Source organism: Thalassophryne amazonica, chromosome 8 (genome assembly GCF_902500255.1).
Source record: "Thalassophryne amazonica chromosome 8, fThaAma1.1, whole genome shotgun sequence".
Lineage (NCBI taxonomy): Eukaryota > Metazoa > Chordata > Actinopteri > Batrachoidiformes > Batrachoididae > Thalassophryne > Thalassophryne amazonica.
In genome coordinates, this window is record NC_047110.1 from 78,334,709 (window position 1) to 78,359,983 (window position 25,275).

Sequence of the window (25,275 nt, forward strand, 5' to 3'; positions counted from 1 at the left end):
ATTTTTTTGGAAATTTAGAAGCCAGGTTTAGATAAAACTGCCAAGAACTACATCATGCTTACATCAGGACAGTTTCCCCAAAGTGTTTGCAGGCCATAACTGGCCAACGCGGAGCCTACAATGAACATGTTTTCTAATAAACTGACAAAATGCAGGGCCAATATTGACATTGGTATGAAAAACTTCAACCTTTCAGCTTTCTATCCAGCCATAAATTTATTTCCTAGACATATGCTTTGACCATTTTCTTTGCAGATAAAATGTTGCATATTTTTTGGGGACACCCGATACATAGAAGTTCATTTCCACAAAAGCAGCTTTGCTTTGCTTATGTGATATGCCACAGACCTATCTGCCAGCTGCTGGACATGTCTGGGATTAATTTCAAAAGCCAAGTAATGGTGGCCACCAAGGCCACGACTGCAAAAATATTGATTTTGTAGGTGAACATATAAAGCCTCAATTTCATTGCCTTTAGTGTAAATATTAGCATACTGTGAAGGCTATATATGCTGCACATGGGGTTCCATAGTATCGACATCATCATGCTGTTCTTACAGTGCAGATGAGCACCGTGTCTGGAGAAATCTCAAAAATTTAAATTTAGTGTACCTTGACAGATTCTGAAGGGGCTTGTAGGATGAATGCACCTATGCACTGCTGGTAACGGTTCTGGTGCATGATTATGAAAGAGTGAGGCAGGCCTGAAGCTACAAAAAAAAAAAAAAAGCATAAAATACAAAAAATAAAATTCCATACTGGATTATTACTTCAGGTTTTTTTTTCTAACTGCACATCTAGTACTTAAAATCCAACTAGAAAAAAATGTGCAAGACTGTAGAATAAGTAGCATTACTTGATGCATTTATCTGGTCAATATTCTTGAGCTGGAGTCGATCCAGAGAGACGGGCTGGTCGAGAACCATGAAGGTGCATCCATCTTTTAGCAGCTGATCCAGCTCCAGATTCTGCGGCGGCCTCAGCGGACTCTGTTCTGCACTAATGGACCGCTATTTAAAACAAGGCAGATGAGTCGTTGCTCAACATGTTTATGCAGGGTGGCTCCACACTTACAGTCACATATTTAATCACAGATCAGACGCAGTGTGCAGTCATTCAGCATTCAATTTATTCGCATCATGCCATTTTCCTCAAAAACCAAGCCTATGGTACTCGGTTCTATTTAATGCTTTCACAAAACAGCACAACTGTAAACAGACTGCAGATCGCCTGCCCAGCACGTGTAGCCACAGTTGATTAGTCAAGTCTGGTGTTTGCTAACTCTTAATTGGCTGAGCTCACCAAACTTAGATTATCAAAAGGCCGAGTTTGTCCAGTGTGCGCACACATACACACTATGAATTTAATCATTAATAGCTTTCAGGCCCTGTCAATCACACATGTGAAAGTGAGACATACCTTTTTGTTTCTCTTTATCTTTGTGATTAGGAGGAACTCATCAAACAGGAACAGATAGACATCAATCAGCTTTGTGTTTTCTGGCAAAGAACCAAAAACACAGTTGGCCTGAGCTGCGTGTTTGTGTCTAAAGAGGAGGTTTTAGTCCAAGCACCTTGACCCACCTGTGAGTACCAGTTTGCCCTCATGCAGCAGGCTTCTGTGTGAAATGAGGTTCTCCAGGGTGACGGTCTTTAAGAGATGTTTCAGATTCTGAAAGTGAAGCGGGTATATCAGATTTCACATCCAGATAAACGGATTGTCATATTTGTGTATTAAATGTAGTGCAGAAAGGCGCGATTGGCTGTGAATTTTGTTCTCAGCGACATGCTACAAACACAAAGCAGACGGTGACAAACAGACCTCAGGAATGAAGGCACGTTTATCCCGCTCCCACACAGGAAGCCACACCAGAGCATCTCTTAGCTGCTTCACCGTCTGGTAGTTATCCAGCCATTTGACTTTGCCCTCCAGATCACCTACAAACACACACACACACACACAGGCAGGGAAACCCTCAAAACCAGATCTATAAAGTAGAAATCACTCAGCTTCAACTTCATCCAGGCTGCAGCACGAGTTTCTCTGCACCACCTTCAAGTGTGAAAGGCTTCTTTTAAAAAGTGATGTCAATTTTTCAAATCATTTACTTGAAACATGAAAGGCATCAGAGTGCTGATGTACAAACCAATCAATCACAGAGATCTTACTGATCAATATGAGCTTTTGATTAAATCTAACTACAGCAGCATTATGGTCAACTTGTTTTCTGGGTTATGTTTTGTTTGACCTTTGACCAATCTGGTCCAATTAATCAATTTTGGCAAAATCCCCCCATATACAAGCGATTGCAATGCCCTGCTCGCCACTCGCAGGATGATCAAATTTACACACTGATAAGAACAATTTAAAGTCACTTGTGAGCTCTACGTGATAATCTCAGGTAGGGTTTGTTTATTTATTTATTTATTATGATGGTTGTCAACCAAACATGGGTGCGGCAGCATCATGCCTGATTATAGTTGATGTTGAAAAAGTGCCCCACACCCACAGGACACTGGCGTAATGTCAGCACACTCCACGTCTGCCACACCTTTAACAATGACTCTGGAAGCAGGCAATGCAACATTTGGAGCTCACTCTGGCTACTGTTGAGAGGTGATTTGTTCAGGAGAGAAAAAACAAAAAACACCGTGCTGGGATGCTCATGCACAGCTAACTCCATAGAAAACTGCCACCACCAGTCTGCAGGCCGAGGCACGCTGTGAAGAATAAATGATTGGGACACCTGGCTGCCGTCCAAAGCTTGTTGGCCGTTTGCTCTGAACACACGAACTGGGATTCTTTTGTTAGAGCTGACGGAGTGTTAGTTCTCACTGTCCTCACACGTGCACTTCCACTGCTAAACTCAATGACTGTAACAGAATGTTTGATGTTTAAAAAAAAAAAAAAATCTGATTTCTGACAAAACAGAAGCCCATCAGCTAAACAGTAAACTAACTTACAGAATGTGCTGCCTTTGGTCATGTTCACAACATTCTGCACCAGCCACAAAAACCAGCAACTAGTTCATTTGTACAAGCATAGGCCACACATGCTTAGACTGATGGGCTGAACAGAACAGATTACACCCCCCCCGCCCCGGTCCGGGAAGTTCCGTCACCGCTGGTGCAGAGGAGACCACAAAATCCATAACGTCATCATGGCTGCACTTATCGAGACTGAACTCTCAATGACCCAGGTTGATAATGATAGGCTGTTTCTTGGAAGGCAGACTACCTAGAAAATTTTCACATTACCCCCAGGGCCTATCCTGATTTCATCAGACAGCTATCTGAGAAAATCAATGTGGAATCCGTCAGGAGGGGATGCTCTTGAGTCAGACAACACTCCAACTACGTCCATCGTGGACACGCAGGAATGCGGATTCTAAAATGTTGACATCCTCAGATTACAACTCGTTTCCAAAGTTCAAGGATTTCGTTTGTGGCCATTCTGCTACCGATTGTGACATCACTGTTGCTGTGAAATGCACCATGGAGACCCAAAACACAACGTAGGTCAGCAGTAACTGCGCTTGAGACCACAAACTCAAAGTAAATTAAATGGACTGCATTTATATAGCACTTCTCCATCTGCATCAGACACTCAAAGCGCTTTACAATAATGCCTCACATTCACCACGATGTCAGGATGCTGCCATACAAGGTGCTCACTACACAGCGGGAGACACTAGGGGATTAAGGACCTTGCCCAAGGGCCCTTTTCCGGTCAGGCTGGGATTTCACAAAGTCCACAAACACAAACCTGCCTCCATCTATTTAAAAGGCTTCTTGTTTCCTCCCTAATGTGTCACTAACCTACCAGCTGTCACACACTGTGTAGAAATGTTCAAGAGAAACTCTTCAAGTCGTAAACAGTTGAATGACAAAGCTGTGATGTGTGACGCTCAAAACAAAGCCCAATGTTCAGTTTGTCATCAGTGGCTGATACGATCTGCCTGAAGTCATTACAACAGCATTCTCACTTCATCCGTGACATCACGCCTAGTAATAAGAGACAACTGCACTTCATTAAAGGGGACATCTTGCTTCAAATGCCAATCACAGAAAATTCTCCTCTTCACCAGATGACTGAGGATGGCAGAAAAAGACAATGGGAGCATGGTCCCCATGTTGGGCGACGCTGACACAGGCATGCAAGACCTGTAGGGAACTTATTAGATGCAGCTGCAAAAAGAAGAAGCCATAGCAATTGTGTTCTTGGGCAAACATGCTGTGCACGTATCTGTGTACTTGTCAGAGACAATGCAGTCGCACGACAAAGAAATTTGTTCCAATCAAAGGCTGTTTATTATTTAGAGGACTGTCACTGATTAGTGACAAGCAATATGTATTTGTAGTGACTTTTCACAGTTTCTAATTTGTATAACACACACACAAAATTATATTATTTAGTTTTTTATTTTTGCAAAGACTAAATGTCACTACAAGATTGCTTGGACATTAACTGATACTAGTCCTGCACAGTAGGACTAACAACAGGATCCCCTACTTATTCAAGACCCAGAGGCAGAGACTAAAAACAAAGATGGATAGTTTTATCTTAATAACGGTCTCTGTGTTGCTTCTCGGTCTCCCCCCCCCCCCCCCCCCCCCCCCCCAAAAAAATGGTACTTTCTCCAAAAACTGAATAACCATGTCGCCAAGAACCCCCACTGTTGTGATCAAATTAGGTCTAAGATCATGGGCTGACATCCACCACACCACAGAACCGCTTTAAATTAGATTTAACAATGGAGTGTGAAGGAGTAGATTTGCTCACATATCGAGTTGTCCACTTGCTCCGCTATCGCTTGCAGTCCTCTGGAGTAGTCATCTGTCTGACATCTCTTTGCAATATTTCGCAACAAGAGTGGGTATCGAGTTAACCTCTGCAATGGAGCCACCAAAAGGTCACGGAGTTGCAGCCTCCGGCAATGCTCGCTCTGTTCACACCACTGAGAGATCAGGGAGGGGAGGAAAGAAGCAAGGAGAACGTGAGGAGGTCAGATGAGGTGAAAGAGTTTGTCTACAGAAGGAAGGAAGGGCAGTGAAAAGATATACCAAAGCACAATAAAAACAATCACAAACATGGATAAGCGAGAAGGTCACGAGTGACAGTCACATTCTCCGGTGTTTGAGCAGCAGAGCTGCTCTGTGCCCTCATACTTTTGCTGACGGCCACGTTGTCAAGGTACAACTGGCCAGCGGTCTACTGTGTAGTCACACTTAAGCTGCTGACCCTGTCTCTTCTGTACCTTCATGTAAGAGCTAAAGTCCTCTCTGGGCTTCAGGCTGTCCAGATAAAGCAGTGCTGTGGAGTAGTTGAGGCAGTATTTCTGCAGGCAGTGGCATATGCTCTCTTGGAAAGCCTGCCAACAGAGAGAAGTGGATTGGAAACATCACAGAGTCACAGCAGCCATTAAAGTGTAGATTAAACAATCATAAAATCAAAGTAGTTTATGGTGTAAGCGAAAAAAGGACCAGATTATTTCTGTTGTGTTAAACAGGTTATATTTTCTGATGCATCTGCATCAAATGGCGGACAAGAAAGCCTAAATTCATTATGATGCAAAACAAAGTAATTAGTGCACACAAAAGTAGTTTCAGGTAATAAATGTGGGTTTTTTTTAACTGATGCTTTACTGTCTCTTCCTCCTGACCTGAAGAAAGAAATCACAGTGTGTAAAGTAACTCCATGTTCTTTTTGTCAAAGGGTGAGTTACAGACTGACAGCTCTGTTCTCTATGATGGTTTTGTGACAAAACCATTCTGCACAAGTTGAAGGGTTTGATTGATCGTTGAAGGAAAACTAAACAAAAAATACCCACAAACATGAACAGGACATTAATTTAAGGTTTATTCTATAATCTCAGGCCACACATCATCATCAGTATGGAAGAAATCTCAAAATGTGTCATTTGTGTGGTAACAATAAAGATACGTTAATTATCACTAATTAATGCAATAATAAACATGAAATAACAGTGAATTAAGAGTTAACTGTTAAGTAATCATTTACTAATGTATGATTTAATGTATTTAATACATTGTTTAATTAAATTACAAAAATACTCAACACATTAATAAATGATTACTAAACAATTAAAGCTCAATTCACTGTTGTGTGGGCCGCTGAAGAGGAGGTACTGCTGGCCCACCACCACCAGAGGGCGCCCTGTCTGGAGTGCGGGCTCCAGGCACCAGAGGGCGCTGCCGCCTCACAGGAGCAGCCGGGGTGACAGCTGTCACTTATCGCCTACAACAGCTGTCACCAATCATCTGATCAGCAGTGGTATATCAGCAGGACGACATCTCCACCTCTTTGCCGAGATATCGCTCTACCGAGGAGGTAACGTACTCAGCCGACTTTGTTGTCTTCCTGACAGGAATACCTGTTACTTTGTGTGTTGGATAGCAGATATTTTGTTTCCTTTTTTCCGACGAGAGGTGGAGGTGGTTTTCCACCATACGTGTTGCTGGGTGCAGACGCACCCACATCTAACTGTTTTTGTTCCTCACCAGCAGTACCAGATCCGACAAGCGGAGGCAGTGGCCACCTGGGAGTTCGGACTTGGCGGCTCCAGTATTCCCGGGGTTCGGTGGCGGAGGAAATCGTGTGGTTCCGGTTCTGCTTTGGACAGACGTCTCTTATCTTCGAGCCTGCCCACGCGACACATTTTTGTGAATTGACTTCATTGACTATTATTGTAATCTGCTGTGTTTGTTGTGCTTATTCACAACAGTAAAGTGTTGTTATTCGACTTCCTCCATTGTCCGTTCATTTGCGCCCCCTGTTGTGGGTCCGTGTCACTACACTTTCCCAACGTTCACTGTCACTTAATGCTTATTAATGTATTATATATTATATTATTATATGAAGACCTTAATACTTATTAACATATGAACTCATTTGAATTCCATTAATGAATGATTACTATTTAACACCTAAATAGATCCTTGTCATTCGATTGGTGGTTTGTGTGTCACGTGATATTGATCATTCATCCCATTTGCCATTGTGTGCCATTTACCATGCAAATTTGGTTCCATACATTTTGTACCATTGCACACCCGACCACTGAGCGCTCACAGTAGCGGCAACGGCGCTTATCTTACAAACAAACAGCAATCAGACACAGTGCCCAGACTTGCTGGGTAAAGGCCGGGAAGGATAGATGCGCTAAGGGGGCTTGAGAGCAAGTCAGAGGGGTCCTGAGGAAGCAGTGTTTGACAAAGGCAGATTTGTGCAGGCCGAGTTGGCCACGCTGCAGCTTTGGACTTGCGTGGGCCCACAGCAGGCTCCATCAGATGACACCAGGGTGACATGGGGCATCTTGGTCTCACTACAAAGCCTGGGTAGACACCATAGCACCGGCAAGGGTGTAAATCCATTTTCTCTTGTTATTAATAAATATCAAATGACAAGGATCCATTTCAGGCATTATATAAAACAAATAATTATGTTTTTTTCCATTTGTGCCTCGAATGGAACGTTCCATCTTTCACCTCATGAAATATTCTTACCGTTGCACTCAAACATTCATTATTTGTATACTAAACAGTTCGCTGTTCATTTACTGTTAGTTAATGCTTACTGTCATCATCATTTACTGGGCGTTCCCTGAAGGTTAGTTTTACTTTGCATGAATGTTGATGCCCTATATCGGCTGACCAATGGCAGGCTGAAAATGAAAGGCGGGCCAAAATCTTGATACTGTCTGGAACAGAGTGTGTGTGTTTTTTTTTAATTCAGTGGCACTGTCACATTGATTTATCATAGTAGTGCAGTTATAACCCTTCAGCAGCAGCACCACCAACTACTCAACAGAACCAAAGTTCAATTTATTTTTTTCTTTCCAGTAGTGTCACTGTGACATTTGTGTTGCTACTTAATAATGCATTAACTAATATGAAGCGCATTAATAAATTCATACTTCACACATTAACAAACATGAACACCTGAATAAATGATTACTAAACACGTTGGTTAACCCTTAGCTTAGCCAAAGTTCATTACTGCATTAACTAACAAACATAATAAATGATTAACACCTTCGTTAACTCAAGTGTTCATGGTTATTACTGAATTAACTAACATCAATTAATGTACAGTTATTTTAAAGTCATTTTATCCTCAGTGGAGTTTTAAAACAAAAACATGAAACTGAATGAATGTTGAATTCAGAGTGCAGACACAGGCAGGGCATCTCTGTGAGTCCTACATGCCTTGCTCAGCACCTCCTGTAGCATTGGTCCAGCGTCAGACTTGTCCAAAGTCTCCTTAATGACAGGCAGGAGATTAGTCAGGAAACCAAAGCTCACCTGCACACAGGGAACACTCAGTATCAAGTGTTGTCACCAGATATGTGAAGTTCACGTGGCTCAGTCACGTTCACTTTACAAACCGAAAAGTGGAGGCGCAATTATCAGAGCACACTTGGTACCTCCTGAAAGGCCAAAAAAAGAAAAAAAAAACAAACAAAAAAAACCCACATCTCAGTGCTAAAAATGCACCCTTTAGCAAGATACTCTAATTACTTCTGATAAGGAAGTGATGCCTGTCTGTCAGCAGGATTTCTCAAAGTGTTTTCTGTGACATTTGGCAGAGAGGTAAGCCTTGGTTCAAACCAGAGTTTCTTCTCAAACAGATACAGAATTTTTTTTTTATATATATTTATATGTGGATGAAACAGCAGTCACCTGCACTGTGGTTAAGAACTAACCTGACTGGTGAGCCTTGGTGAAGGTATGCGCTCTCACTGTGCCCAAACTACTTTATTCAAGATCAGTCAACAAGATCTGGAGGGATCTAGCCAAAATAAACAGATGTGGAAATGTTGTTGGCAGTAAACTACATAAAACAGAAGAGGCTCGAACATGCAGCTGTAGATCCTACATGAAGATACACACTGTTTACTTGTGCATCAACAGAACTTTAACTGAACTTACTTATTGGCTTTCTTTAAAAATTACAAGTGTGAGCTGTTTCAGTGGCATGAGTTTTGCATGAATTATTTGGATAAAACCTGCATGAAACTTTTATTAGAACACACAATGCATCAGAGTTAAACAGGAGCAGCTAACCATGTGATGCGCACCAGTTTGCACTTGATTTATGAACTGGATACAGAAAACTAAAATGATCAATAAATAACTAGATTTAGAGTGTGCATTTCTACTATCCAATATTTTCTTACAGCTGACGTCTAACTATATGAAACTTTTCACACAGTTTATACTTTGGTGCAGCAGAATTTACTTGAATTAAATAGCATGGTACAGCTAGCTAATATGATAGCCACAGCCATACACTACCACAGAGACTACTTTATTGACCAACATAGTCATTAGTTAAACAAAATGTAACGACATAAAGGGAATGAACTGGTTTTATTCAGTACTAGCACGCTGACGCCCATCACAATCAATGTGAAGGAAAGTTGCACTGTAGTTTAAATCAACATTCTACTCACATGCACAGACAGATAGAAATTAAGTTCTAGTCTACTGCTGGTTTTGTAGCCGATACTGTATTAAAATATAGTCCCAACTGTTCCATCTGTAGGCAGTAAGAAAGTGTGAGGGGAATCCCTGATGATGTCATGGGAGAACCCCAATACCAATATGGCTGCTCATCTCGGAAATTATAAAAATCTCCTTTATGCTCTGATAAAATTCATTATGTATTTTTTCACTTAGGTTGCAATCACATCATAAAAAGTTAAACACGTCACAAATGCCATCTCGTTTTCACCAGTAATTCTCCCGTCACATATAATCACCTACAAACTACCAAAGGGGGTGCACAATTATCATTGCCTTATTATGCAGAGATTGGCGGTCAGCCGTACTTCTGTCCGGTTGCATTGTCACACAGTGTTCATAAAGCGATTGTAAAAAATAAAAATACATCAAATAAGTGGAAATCAAACTGAACAAACTAAGTAATAAACACATGCCTTGCTGCAACACAACCATATCTCTCTGATTTTACTTCTCCTGAAGTGGCACAAAACAACTACCTGGACACATTTTCACTCAATTAATGGAAAAGTGTGTCCAAACTTTTGACTGGTACAGTACAATATCGTCCTGTTGGCCGACACTGCTTGGAGCTTTACATGGCTTTGTAAGCTTCAATACTTCCAAGTTCCCCATGACTGCCATTTAAACATCCGATTGCCTTCATCACATTGGCGTTTCTTGATTCTTTCATTTGTCCAACCACAGTCAAACAGGGAACCACAGACATCAATAACACTTAGCAATGCTGTTTCAAAGGCCAGTGTCCATGCCACAGCTGTCCCGTTGAGATTGTTAACCCACTACCACTTCCTCTCCAAGTCTTCATAGTCACACTTTCACATTAAATTACCAACTTTTCTGGTAGCACATGTAGTCTCATTTTAAACTCCCTTGTATTAGTGAGCTGAGGGTTACCCATCAGATGAGAACAGTTTTTTGGACAAGTCTCACCAGGCAAAGCTCATTCAGGTTAGCAAACAGCCTCCAGGAGTCCACATCAGTTAGACAGTTCTTCATCTGCAGATTTCTAAGTGTTTCCAAAAACACCTGAATGCAAAGAAAAAGTGAAAAACACAACAGACTCTGGTTAGTTATTGTCTGAGCATGAAGCTTCTAACTAGAAAACCACCAGAGACTTTTAAAAAAGGTCCTCAACAGCAGGAATGCAATGACAAAACGAACAGCACACAAAGCATCAGGTTTCGAGTTTCACTGGGTTGGTCTATGCACTTGTGGGTTGTGTGCGTGCACATTCACATGCAATAGAGCCCACATAGAGTCACCTCTTTGAGAACTCTGAGCTGGTCCAGGAAATAAACACACTCGCTGGTGAAGAGCTCCCAGATGGCTTCTTGTGTCTTGAAGACATGAAGGTCAGAGGTGGCGCTCACCTGGGCAGACTGGTCCTGCAGGAACTCTGTCAGAGAGAAAGCCTGCACACAAGAGGAAAGAGAGATAAATCACTCGACTGGCAAGGGGGAAAAAGTCATTTACATCAAACACCTCAGAATGTGTTTGTATAAAAACTGACAAGACAGAACCCACTGCCATCTTAATATGTTGAAGCATTTGTGTTTATTTCTTCTGAGAAAAACTTGAAACACTTTGACATGATCTTCATGGGGAGGCTATTCTTACAAATTGGGTCTGACTTGGTGCAGTTCACTACAAATCCAATCATGTCAGATCTGGGTCCTGGATGGCAACCAACCAGACATACAACGGTCCATCCCCACCTCTCAAAAAAAAATAGCCAACTCTGCTGCAGCCAGGTGAAATGTTGATGTCCGTTTCTCCTGCAGTTGCTGGAGCCCTCAACACTTATACACCTGTATGCTGGATCACGTCTAGAGAAACTTCCAAATGGCAAAAATGTCACAGTCAATATTCCTTCATGATGCCAGTGACATGCTTCAGCTGATTAACCATTCATTTCAATCAATCAATCAATCAATTTTTTTTTATATAGCGCCAAATCACAACAAACAGCTGCCCCAAGGCGCTCTATATTGCAAGGCAAGGCCATACAACAATTATGTAAAACCCCAACGGTCAAAACGACCCCCTGTGAGCAAGCACTTGGCTACAGTGGGAAGGAAAAACTCCCTTTTAACAGGAAGAAACCTCCAGCAGAACCAGGCTCAGGGAGGGGCAGTCTTCTGCTGGGACTGGTTGGGGCTGAGGGAGAGAACCAGGAAAAAGACATGCTGTGGAGGGGAGCAGAGCTCGATCACTAGTGATTAAATGCAGAGTGGTGCATACAGAGCAAAAAGAGAAAGAAACAGTGCATCATAGGAACCCCCCAGCAGTCTACGTCTATAGCAGCATAACTAAGGGATGGTTTAGGGTCACCTGATCCAGCCCTAACTATAAGCTTTAGCAAAAAGGAAAGTTTTAAGCCTAATCTTAAAAGTAGAGAGGGTGTCTGTCTCCCTGATCTGAATTGGGAGCTGGTTCCACAGGAGAGGAGCCTGAAAGCTGAAGGCTCTGCCTCCCATTCTACTCTTACAAACCCTAGGAACTACAAGTAAGCCTGCAGTCTGAGAGCGAAGCGCTCTATTGGGGTGATATGGTACTACGAGGTCCCTAAGATAAGATGGGACCTGATTATTCAAAACCTTATAAGTAAGAAGAAGAATTTTAAATTCTATTCTAGAATTAACAGGAAGCCAATGAAGATAATAATGAATTACAATAGTCCAGCCTAGAGGAAATAAATGCATGAATTAGTTTTTCAGCATCACTCTGAGACAAGACCTTTCTGATTTTAGAGATATTGCGTAAATGCAAAAAAGCAGTCCTACATATTTGTTTAATATGCGCTTTGAATGACATATCCTGATCAAAAATGACTCCAAGATTTCTCACAGTTTTACTAGAGGTCAGGGTAATGCCATCCAGAGTAAGGATCTGGTTAGACACCATGTTTCTAAGATTTGTGGGGCCAAGTACAATAACTTCAGATTTATCTGAGTTTAAAAGCAGGAAATTAGAGGTCATCCATGTCTTTATGTCTGTAAGACAATCCTGCAGTTTAGCTAATTGGTGTGTGTCCTCTGGCTTCATGGATAGATAAAGCTGGGTATCATCTGCGTAACAATGAAAATTTAAGCAATACCGTCTAATAATACTGCCTAAGGGAAGCATGTATAAAGTGAATAAAATTGGTCCTAGCACAGAACCTTGTGGAACTCCATAATTAACTTTAGTCTGTGAAGAAGATTCCCCATTTACATGAACAAATTGTAATCTATTAAACAAATATGATTCAAACCACCGCAGCGCAGTGCCTTTAATACCTATGGCATGCTCTAATCTCTGTAATAAAATTTTATGGTCAACAGTATCAAAAGCAGCACTGAGGTCTAACAGAACAAGCACAGAGATGAGTCCACTGTCCGAGGCCATAAGAAGATCATTTGTAACCTTTACTAATGCTGTTTCTGTACTATGATGAATTCTAAAACCTGACTGAAACTCTTCAAATAGACCATTCCTCTGCAGATGATCAGTTAGCTGTTTTACAACTACCCTTTCAAGAATTTTTGAGAGAAAAGGAAGGTTGGAGATTGGCCTATAATTAGCTAAGATAGCTGGGTCAAGTGATGGCTTTTTAAGTAATGGTTTAATTACTGCCACCTTAAAAGCCTGTGGTACATAGCCAACTAACAAAGATAGATTGATCATATTTAAAATCGAAGCATTAAATAATGGTAGGGCTTCCTTGAGCAGCCTGGTAGGAATGGGGTCTAATAAACATGTTGATGGTTTGGATGAAGTAACTAATGAAAATAACTCAGAACAATCGGAGAGAAAGAGTCTAACCAAATACCAGCATCACTGAAAGCAGCCAAAGATAACGATACGTCTTTGGGATGGTTATGAGTAATTTTTTCTCTAATAGTTAAAATTTTGTTAGCAAAGAAAGTCATGAAGTCATTACTAGTTAAAGTTAATGGAATATTCAGCTCAATAGAGCTCTGACTCTTTGTCAGCCTGGCTACAGTGCTGAAAAGAAACCTGGGGTTGTTCTTATTTTCTTCAATTAGTGATGAGTAGAAAGATGTCCTAGCTTTACGGAGGGCTTTTTTATAGAGCAACAGACTCTTTTTCCAGGCTAAGTGAAGATCTTCTAAATTAGTGAGACGCCATTTCCTCTCCAACTTACGGGTTATCTGCTTTAAGCTACGAGTTTGTGAGTTATACCACGGAGTCAGACACTTCTGATTTAAAGCTCTCTTTTTCAGAGGAGCTACAGCATCCAAAGTTGTCTTCAATGAGGATGTAAAACTATTGACGAGATATTCTATCTCCCTTACAGAGTTTAGGTAGCTACTCTGCACTGTATTGGTATATGGCATTAGAGAACATAAAGAAGGAATCATATCCTTAAACCTAGTTACAGCGCTTTCTGAAAGACTTCTAGTGTAATGAAACTTATTCCCCACTGCTGGGTAGTCCATCAGAGTAAATGTAAATGTTATTAAGAAATGATCAGACAGAAGGGAGTTTTCAGGGAATACTGTTAAGTCTTCTATTTCCATACCATAAGTCAGAACAAGATCTAAGATATGATTAAAGTGGTGGGTGGACTCATTTACTTTTTGAGCAAAGCCAATAGAGTCTAATAATAGATTAAATGCAGTGTTGAGGCTGTCATTCTCAGCATCTGTGTGGATGTTAAAATCGCCCACTATAATTATCTTATCTGAGCTAAGCACTAAGTCAGACAAAAGGTCTGAAAATTCACAGAGAAACTCACAGTAACGACCAGGTGGACGATAGATAATAACAAATAAAACTGGTTTTTGGGACTTCCAATTTGGATGGACAAGACTAAGAGACAAGCTCTCAAATGAATTAAAGCTCTGTCTGGGTTTTTGATTAATTAATAAGCTGGAATGGAAGATTGCTGCTAATCCTCCGCCCCGGCCCGTGCTACGAGCATTCTGACAGTTAGTGTGACTCGGGGGTGTTGACTCATTTAAACTAACATATTCATCCTGCTGTAACCAGGTTTCTGTTAAGCAGAATAAATCAATATGTTGATCAATTATTATATCATTTACCAACAGGGACTTAGAAGAGAGAGACCTAATGTTTAATAGACCACATTTAACTGTTTTAGTCTGTGGTGCAGTTGAAGGTGCTATATTATTTTTTCTTTTTGAATTTTTATGCTTAAATAGATTTTTGCTGGTTATTGGTGGTCTGGGAGCAGGCACCGTCTCTACGGGGATGGGGTAATGAGAGGATGGCAGGGGGAGAGAAGCTGCAGAGAGGTGTGTAAGACTACAACTCTGCTTCCTGGTCCCAACCCTGGATAGTCACAGTTTGGAGGATTTAAGAAAATTGGCCAGATTTCTAGAAATGAGAGCTGCTCCATCCAAAGTGGGATGGATGCCGTCTCTCCTAACAAGACCAGGTTTTCCCCAGAAGCTTTGCCAATTATCTATGAAGCCTACCTCATTTTTTGGACACCACTCAGACAGCCAGCAATTCAAGGAGAACATGCGGCTAAACATGTCACTCCCGGTCCGATTGGGGAGGGGCCCAGAGAAAACTACAGAGTCCGACATTGTTTTTGCAAAGTTACACACCGATTTAATGTTAATTTTAGTGACCTCCGATTGGCGTAACCGAGTGTCATTACTGCAGACGTTAATTACAATCTTACCAAATTTACACTTAGCCTTAGCCAGCAGTTTCAAATTTCCTTCAATGTCGCCTGCTCTGGCCCCCGGAAGACAATTGACTATGGTTGCTGGTGTCGCTAACTTCACATTTCTCAAAACAGAGTCGCCAATAACCAGAGTTTGATCCTCGGCGGGTGTATCGTCGAGTGGGGAAAAACGGTTAGAGATGTGAACGGGTTGACGGTGTACACGGGGCTTCTGTTTAGGGCTACGCTTCCTCCTCACAGTCACCCAATCAGCCTGCTTTCCCGACTGCTCGGGATCTGCCAGGGGGGAACTAACGGCGGCTAAGCTACCTTGGTCCGCACCGACTACAGGGGCCTGGCTAGCTGTAGAATTTTCCACGGTGCGGAGCCGAGTCTCCAATTCGCCCAGCCTGGCCTCCAAAGCTACGAATAAGCTACACTTATTACAAGTACCGTTACTGCTAAAGGAGGCTGAGGAATAACTAAACATTTCACACTCAGAGCAGAAAAGTGCGGGAGAGACAGGAGAAGCCGCCATGCTAAATCGGCTAAGAGCTAGTAGCTACGCTAACCTAGCGGATTCCTAAAAACACGCAAAGTGAATAATGTGTAAATAATTTAGAGGTGATTCAGCAGAAGGAGTGCTTTAGTTAAGGCACCAGACAGGCCATGAAGCAGCACAGGTAACGCACGGCAACAGTGCTAAAAAATAAAATAAAATAAAAATCCACCAGACAGGCTGTGGAGCAGCACAGGTAACGCACGGCAACAGTGCTAAAAAATAAAATAAAATAAAAATCCACCAGACAGGCCGTGGAGCAGCACAGGTAACGCACGGCAACAGTGCTAAAAAATAAAATAAAAATCCACCAGACAGGCCATGGAGCAGCACAGGTAACGCACGGCAACAGTGCTAAAAAATAAAATAAAAATCCACCATTTGACAAAGTCATTACAGCTGTGTTCCAAGGATTCTCCAAAGAAACCAAAGACATCATCTGGTCACTAGTTTGCTATCCAAGTCTCAGAACCACACAGTAAGACAGGCAAAACCACAACTGCAAAACCTGGACCCGAACAACGGCCGTTTCTCATTTACAGTATGTGGACATAACCATACCAACAATTTGTCAACATAATGGAAACTAGTATTTAATGGAGATGCTGCCCTGGTTTGCTAACAAGGAATACAAAAGTGCGAGTGAACCATAAAATTACAGACTGTGAACACTCAATATACTAGATGCAGTATGTCCTGGATGTATTGTTCAGTTTACAGTGGGAAAAAATAAGTATATGACCCCCTGCCAGTTTTGCAGGTTTTCCCACCTACAAAGAATGGAGAGGTCTGTAATTTTTATCATAGGTACACATCAACTGTGAGAGATAGAATCTAAAACAAATCCAGAAAATCACATTGTATGATTTTTAAAGAATTAATTTGCATTTTATTGCATGAAATAAGTACTTGATCCCCTAGAAAAACAGAGCTTAACAACTGGTACAGAAACATTTGTCTGCCATTACATAGGTCAGATGATTCCTGTAATTCTTGACCAAGTTTTCACACACTGCAACAGGGATTTTGGTCCACTCCTCCATACAGATCTTCTCCAAATCTTTCAGGTTTGGAGTTTCATCTCCCTCCAAAGATTTTCTATTGAGTTCAGGTCTGGAGACTGGCCAGGTCACTCCAGGACCTTGAAATGCTTCTTCCGGAGCCCCTCCTTAGTTGCCCTGGCTGTGTGTTTGGGGTCATTGTCATGCTGGAAGACCCAGCCATGACCCATCTTCAATGCTCTTACTGAGGGAAGGAGGTTGTTTGCCAAAATCTCGCAGCACCCCCAGACTATGATGTTTCCACCCCCATGCTTCATGGTTGGGATGGTTTTCTTGGGGCTGTTCTCATCCTCTAAACATGGCAAGCGGAGTTGATTCCAAAAAGCTCCCATGCCTCCTCTGGATCATCCAGATGGTCACTGGTGAACTTCAAATGGGCCTGGACATGTGCTGGCCTGAGCAGGGGGACCTTGCTGCCCTGCAGGATTTTAAACCATGACAGCATCATGTGTTACTAATGTAATCTTTGTCACTGTGGTCCCAGCTCTCTTCAGGTCACTGACCAGGTCCTCCTGTGTAGTTCTGAGCTTTCTCAGAATCATCCTTACCCCACAAAGTGAGAACTTGCATGGAATCCCAGACCGAGGGAGATTGACAGTCTTGTGTTTCTTCCACTTTCTAATAAATAATCATAACAGCTGTTGTCTTCTACCAAGCTGCTTGCCTGTTGTCCTGTAGTCCATCCCAGCCTTGTGCAGGTCTACAGCTTTGTCCCTGGTGTCCTTAGACAGCTCTTTGGTCTTGGCTATGGTGGACAGGTTGGAGTGTGATTGACTGAGTGTGTGAACAGGTGTCTTTTATACAGGTAACAAGTTCAAACAGGTGCAATTAATACAGGTAAAGAGTGCAGAATAAGAGGGCTTCTTAAAGAAAAATTAACAGGTCTGTGTGAGACAGAACTCTTGCTGGTTGGTAGGGGATCAAATACTTATTTCATGTAATAAAATACAAATTAATTATTTAAAAATCATACAATGTGATTTTTCTGGATTTTTTTTTTTTTTTAGATTCTGTCTCTCACAGTTGAAGTGTACCTACGATAAAAATTACAGACCTCTCCATTCTTTGTAGGTGGGAAAACCTGCACAACTGACAGGGGGTCAAATACTTATTTTCCCCACTGTATATGTAGAATCGGACTGGATACTGACCACAAATTATTTTTAAGAACTTGTACCTGGTTCAAAACCTTGCCTCTAACTGCCATCTTCTTATGTTTGAGACACTGAATAAACAAAGTTGTATTTGGATTGTAAATCTGAATCATTAGCTACACAAACTTGGACTTTGTTTGGTTTAGGAGTACAGTTAACAGTGCAGCTTGATCTACCATCATTGACATAGCAAACAGTTTGGATCCTTTAGAGCAGTGGTCTCCAAACTATTTCAGAAAGGGCCGAGAGGGTGCAGGTTTTCTTTGCAGCCACTGACTTCAGCAGGTGATTTCACTGATTAACATCCCTTTGAACAGGTGGGATGAGTTCATCAGTGAAATCACCTGCTGAAGTCAGTGGCTGCATAGAAAACCTGCACCCTCTCGGCCCTTTCTGGAATAGCTTGGAGACCACTGCTTTAGAGCTTTTTACAGTTGAGTTTATTTCTCACCTTGTACTTCTGAAGGTCTGTGTTCCTCCAGTCCTCAATCTGAGCCGTTGAGAGATACTTCTCAATATCAGATGCTGTACCTATCTGCAACTTCCCTTTACTCTGAACGGATGGAGAACAGACACACATTAACATAGGACTGAGTTTGGGCAAGGCCTCCATTTAGATACGGTGCATCTGGAAAGTATTCACAGCGCTTCACTTTTTCCACATTTTGTTGTGTTACAGCCTTATTCCAACATGGAGTAAATTCATTTTTCCCCTCAAAATTCTACTCACAACACCCCATAACAACAACAGGAAAAAAAATTATTTTTGATTTTTTTTTTTTTTGCAAATTTATTTAAAAAAAAAACTAATAAATCACATGTACATAAGTATTAATACCCTTTGCTCAAAACTTTGTTGATGGACCTTTGGCAGCAATTACAGCCTCAAGTCTTGTTGCATATGATGCCCCAAGCTTGGCACACCTATTTTTGGCAGTTCTTCCATTCCTCTTTGCAGCACCTCTCAAGCTCCATCGGGTTGGCTGGGGAGTGGCGGTGTACAGCCATTTTCAGATCTCTCTAGAGATGTTCAATCTGATTCAGGTTTGGGTTCTGGCTGGGCCACTCAAGGACATTCACAGAGTTGTCCCGAAGCCACTCCTTTGATATCTTGGCTGTGTGCTTAGGGTCATTGTCCTGCTGAAAGATGAACCGTTGCCCCAGTCTGAGGTCAAGAGCACTCTGGAGCAGTTGTTTCATCCAGGATGTCTCTGTACATTGCTGCATTCATCTTTCCCTCAATCCTGAGTAGTCTCCCAGTTCCTGCCACTGAAAAACATCCCCACAGGATGATGCTGCTACCACCATGCTTCACTGTAGGAATGGTACCTGGTATCCTCCAAACGTGACGCCTCGCATTCACGCCAAAGACTTCAATCTCTGTCTCATCAGACCAGAGAATTTTGTTTCTCATGGTCTTCAGGTGCCTTTTAGTAAACTTCAGGCAGGCTGCCATGTGCCTTTTACTAAGGAGTAGCTTCTGTCTGGCCACTCTACCATACAGGCCTAATTGATGGATTGCTGCAGAGATGGCTGTCCTTCTGGAAGGTTTTCCTCTCCCCACAGAGGAATCTGGGGCTCTGACAGGGTGACCATTGGGTTCTTGGTCACCTCCCTGACTAAGGCCCTTCTCCCCCAATCACTCAATTTAGACAGGTAGCCAGCTCTAGAAGAGTCCTGTTGGATCTGAACTTCTTCCATTTACAGATGATGGAGGCCACTGTGCTCATTAGGACATTTAAAGCAGCAGAAATGTTTCTGTACCCTTCCCCAGATTTGTGCCTCAAGACAATCCTGTCTCAGAGGTCTACAGACAATTCCTTTGACTTCATGCTTGGTTTGTGCTCTGACATGCACTGTCAACTGTGGGACCTCATATGCAGACGTGTGTGTCTTTCCAAATCATGTCCAATCAACTGTATTTACCCCAGGTGCACTCCAATTAAGCTGTAGAAACATCTCAAGGATGATTAGTGGAAAGAAAATGCACCTGAGCTCAATTTTGAGCTTCATGACAAAGGCTGTGAATACCTATATAGATGTGATTTCTTAGTTGTTGTTTTTTTATTATTATTATTATTATTATGGGGTATTGTGTGTCAAATTTTGAGGGGAAAAAATTTATTTCATTCATTTTGGAAAAAGGCTTTAACATAAAATGTGGAAAAAGTGAAGCGCTGTGAATATTTTCCGGATGCACTGTAAGCGTGGTGAGGAAATGCATGTTCATAAGGATGATGATTTTTGTGATAATTTTCTCCATCAACATGCACATGCTCCAAAACTAAAAAAAAAAAAAAAAAAAAAACATTTTTGGAGTGCCTGTGTCGACTAATTACAAAAACTGTGTGGGCCAAACAGGATAAGAGGAACCACATTAATCTGCTTTGAGAAGTAGGTCATGGAACAATGTCCAAAGCAAATGACCACAAACAACAGTGCACGAAAACAAACATCAGACACACTAGTGACAGCCACACAAAAACTACAAAGAGACAATTGACACACCTACCGTATTGCGTCGCGAAAAAGGCCACTTTGGCTTCTTAGTATCTGTAGACAATATTTAAGAAAGGGGAAAAAAAGCAAAAAGAAGAAAATCAGCTGTATAACAAATGGTATTAGAGACAAACAAATCAATGTGTTTGGATAAAAACTTTGGAATATGGCAGACTTTGGGATTAGCGCTGAAAGACTAGTTAACTGTCACAGAAACAACAAACAACCCTATAAACACAAAACCTTATTTCATGATACAATTTGTTTAAAAAAACTAATTCAAGTTCAAATTACAAAAAGGGTATGATAAATAAATTAAATTAAAAAGAAATTTAGAATGAGTACACAGAAGTGCAACACCCATGCAAATGATTTTGCAAATGAAAACTGAAGTTATTGTACTTGGCCCCACAAATCTTAGAAACATGGTGTCTAACCAGATCCTTACTCTGGATGGCATTACCCTGACCTCTAGTAATACTGTGAGAAATCTTGGAGTCATTTTTGATCAGGATATGTCATTCAAAGCGCATATTAAACAAATATGTAGGACTGCTTTTTTGCATTTACGCAATATCTCTAAAATCAGAAAGGTCTTGTCTCAGAGTGATGCTGAAAAACTAATTCATGCATTTATTTCCTCTAGGCTGGACTATTGTAATTCATTATTATCAGGTTGTCCTAAAAGTTCCCTAAAAAGCCTTCAGTTAATTCAAAATGCTGCAGCTAGAGTACTGACGGGGACTAGAAGGAGAGAGCATATCTCACCCATATTGGCCTCTCTTCATTGGCTTCCTGTTAATTCTAGAATAGAATTTAAAATTCTTCTTCTTACTTATAAGGTTTTGAATAATCAGGTCCCATCTTATCTTAGGGACCTCGTAGTACCATATCACCCCAATAGAGCGCTTCGCTCTCAGACTGCAGGCTTACTTGTAGTTCCTAGGGTTTGTAAGAGTAGAATGGGAGGCAGAGCCTTCAGCTTTCAGGCTCCTCTCCTGTGGAACCAGCTCCCAATTCAGATCAGGGAGACAGACACCCTCTCTACTTTTAAGATTAGGCTTAAAACTTTCCTTTTTGCTAAAGCTTATAGTTAGGGCTGGATCAGGTGACCCTGAACCATCCCTTAGTTATGCTGCTATAGACGTAGACTGCTGGGGGGTTCCCATGATGCACTGTTTCTTTCTCTTTTTGCTCTGTATGCACCACTCTGCATTTAATCATTAGTGATCGATCTCTGCTCCCCTCCACAGCATGTCTTTTTCCTGGTTCTCTCCCTCAGCCCCAACCAGTCCCAGCAGAAGACTGCCCCTCCCTGAGCCTGGTTCTGCTGGAGGTTTCTTCCTGTTAAAAGGGAGTTTTTCCTTCCCACTGTAGCCAAGTGCTTGCTCACAGGGGATCGTTTTGACCGTTGGGGTTTTACATAATTGTTGTATGGCCTTGCCTTGCAATATAGAGCGCCTTGGGGCAGCTGTTTGTTGTGATTTGGCGCTATATAAAAAAAAATTGATTGATTGATTGATTGATTTGCGATTCAGCAGTAAGATGTGGTTCTGTGTGGCCTTGACAGTTGATCAAGTCCGTCTAAAACTGAACCACTTCATCCTTGACAAATACATAACCCTTCCTCTACGTTTCATCCATATTGGCTCCAGACTGTTTAAGTTAAACAGATATGACCTTGAGTTTGACATTTCAAAATTAACCAAGGTCAGCAGTCATGTGACCCAGAGAAAGTTGTTACAGTGACTTCAATTTAGTTTTTCACAGTAACCAAATAGTATGGCTGTAAAATGAAAATTGTGAAATCCAAGAAAAATTTGCAAGGGGGGGGGGGGGGTACAGCTCCCCAGGAGCCAGAGTCTAGGGCCCTGTGGAGCCACAGAATTAAGTTTTTATCTAATGATACTTTTTCAGCATCTCCTGGAACAACAAATCTCAAAATTAGTGGATATTTAAATGATCCTATATTCAAATTTTATTTGACCTGTCAATGATGATGTTGAAATAACAGAATATGATGTGGAAGTAGGACCTGGAATGATTTTCCTTTTAATTGTAAACCAAATTATCAAATCAAATCAAATCAATTTTATTTATATAGCGCCAAATCACAACAAACAGTTGCCCCAAGGCGCTTTATATTGCAAGGCAAGGCCATACAATAATTACAGAAAAACCCCAACGGTCAAAACGACCCCCTGTGAGCAAGCACTTGGCAACAGTGGGAAGGAAAAACTCCCTTTTAACAGGAAGAAACCTCCAGCAGAACCAGGCTCAGGAAGGGGCAGTCTTCTGCTGGGACTGGTTGGGGCTGAGGGAGAGAACCAGGAAAAAGACATGCTGTGGAGGGGAGCAGAGATCAATCACTAATGATTAAATGCAGAGTGGTGCATACAGAGCAAAAAGAGAAAGAAACACTCAGTGCATCATGGGAACCCCCCAGCAGTCTAAGTCTATAGCAGCATAACTAAGGGATGGTTCAGGGTCACCTGATCCAGCCCTAACTATAAGCTTTAGCAAAAAGGAAAGTTTTAAGCCTAATCTTGAAAGTAGAGAGGGTGTCTGTCTCCCTGATCTGAATTGGGAGCTGGTTCCACAGGAGAGGAGCCTGAAAGCCGAAGGCTCTGCCTCCCATTCTACTCTTACAAACCCTAGGAACTACAAGTAAGCCTGCAGTCTGACAGTGAAGCGCTCTATTGGGGTGATATGGTACTATGAGGTCCCTAAGATAAGATGGGACCTGATTATTCAAAACCTTATAAGTAAGAAGAAGAATTTTAAATTATATTCTAGAATTAACAGGAAGCCAATGAAGAGAGGCCAATATGGGTGAGATATGCTCTCTCCTTCTAGTCCCCGTCAGTACTCTAGCTGCAGCATTTTGAATTAACTGAAGGCTTTTCAGGGAACTTTTAGGACAACCTGATAATAATGAATTACAGTAGTCCAGCCTAGAGGAAATAAATGCATAAATTAGTTTTTCAGCATCACTCTGAGACAAGACCTTTCTAATTTTAGAGATATTGCGCAAATGCAAAAAAGCAGTCCTACATATTTCTTTAATATGCGCACTGAATGACATATCCTGATCAAAAATGACTCCAAGATTTCTCACAGTATTACTAGAGGTCAGGGTAATGCCATCCAGAGTAAGGATCTGGTTAGACACCATGTTTCTAAGATTTGTGGGGCCAAGTACAATAACTTTTTCAGTTTTATCTGAGTTTAAAAGCAGGAAATTAGAGGTCATCCATGTCTTTATGTCTGTAAGACAATCCTGCAGTTTAGCTAATTGGTGTGTGTCCTCTGGCTTCATGGATAGATAAAGCTGGGTATCATCTGCGTAACAATGAAAATTTAAGCAATGCCGTCTAATAATACTGCCTAAGGGAAACATGTATAAAGTGAATAAAATTGGTCCTAGCACAGAACCTTGTGGAACTCCATAATTAACATTAGTCTGTGAAGAAGATTCCCCATTTACATGAACAAATTGTAATCTATTAGATAAATATGATTCAAACCACCGCAGAGCAGTGCCTTTAATACCTATGGCATGCTCTAATCTCTGTAATAAAATTTTATGGTCAACAGTATCAAAAGCAGCACTGAGGTCCAACAGGACAAGCACAGAAATGAGTCCACTGTCTGAGGCCATAAGATCATTTGTAACCTTCACTAATGCTGTTTCTGTACTATGATGAATTCTAAAACCTGACTGAAACTCTTCAAATAGACCATTCCTCTGCAGATGATCAGTTAGCTGTTTTACAACTACCCTTTCAAGAATTTTTGAGAGAAAAGGAAGGTTGGAGATTGGCCTATAATTAGCCAAGATAGCTGGGTCAAGTGATGGCTTTTTAAGTAATGGTTTAATTACTGCCACATTAAAAGCCTGTGGTACATAGTCAACTAATAAAGATAGATTGATCATATTTAAGATCGAAGCATTAATTAATGGTAGGGCTTCCTTGAGCAGCCTGGTAGGAATGGGGTCTAATAGACATGTTGATGGTTTGGAGGAAGTAACTAATGAAAATAACTCAGACAGAACAATCGGAGAGAAAGAGTCTAACCAAATACCGGCATCACTGAAAGAAGCCAAAGATAACGATACGTCTTTGGGATGGTTATGAGTAATTTTTTCTCTAATAGTTAAAATTTTATTAGCAAAGAAAGTCATGAAGTCATTACTAGTTAAAGTTAAAGGAATACTCGGCTCAATAGAGCTCTGACTCTTTGTCAGCCTGGCTACAGTGCTGAAAAGAAACCTGGGGTTGTTCTTATTTTCTTCAATTAGTGATGAGTAGTAAGATGTCCTAGCTTTTCGGAGGGCTTTTTTATAGAGCAACAGACTCTTTTTCCAGGTTAAGTGAAGATCTTCTAAATTAGTGAGACGCCATTTCCTCTCCAACTTACGGGTTATCTGCTTTAAGCTGCGAGTTTGTGAGTTATACCACGGAGTCAGGCACTTCTGATTTAAGGCGCTCTTTTTCAGAGGAGCTACAGCATCCAAAGTTGTCTTCAATGAGGATATAAAACTACTGACGAGATACTCTATCTCACTTACAGAGTTTAGGTAGCTACTCTGCCCTGTGTTGGTATATGGCATTAGAGAACATAAAGAAGGAATCATATCCTTAAACCTAGTTACAGCGCTTTCTGAAAGACTTCTAGTGTAATGAAACTTATTCCCCACTGCTGGGTAGTCCATCAGAGTAAATGTAAATGTTATTAAGAAATGATCAGACAGAAGGGAGTTTTCAGGGAATACTGTTAAGTCTTCAATTTCCATACCATAAGTCAGAAC

At 41.3% G+C, this 25,275-nt stretch overlaps 1 protein-coding gene across 1 annotated transcript in view; it reads right to left on the reverse strand.

Annotated features, from left to right (window-relative positions):
* Positions 1-25,275, reverse strand: part of plekhg7 (pleckstrin homology domain containing, family G (with RhoGef domain) member 7) — an 81,857-nt gene that overhangs the window by 1,951 nt on the left and 54,631 nt on the right. Inside the window, exons 5-16 of the mRNA XM_034176792.1 lie at positions 20,476-20,516; positions 18,415-18,516; positions 10,811-10,960; positions 10,479-10,574; positions 8,229-8,324; positions 5,258-5,371; positions 4,783-4,957; positions 1,822-1,937; positions 1,584-1,671; positions 1,420-1,499; positions 857-1,010; positions 613-710 (exon numbers count right to left, since the gene is read on the reverse strand). Coding sequence (XP_034032683.1) covers positions 613-710; positions 857-1,010; positions 1,420-1,499; positions 1,584-1,671; positions 1,822-1,937; positions 4,783-4,957; positions 5,258-5,371; positions 8,229-8,324; positions 10,479-10,574; positions 10,811-10,960; positions 18,415-18,516; positions 20,476-20,516 — 1,310 coding nt within the window. The remainder of the gene's footprint in view (positions 1-612; positions 711-856; positions 1,011-1,419; positions 1,500-1,583; positions 1,672-1,821; positions 1,938-4,782; positions 4,958-5,257; positions 5,372-8,228; positions 8,325-10,478; positions 10,575-10,810; positions 10,961-18,414; positions 18,517-20,475; positions 20,517-25,275) is intronic.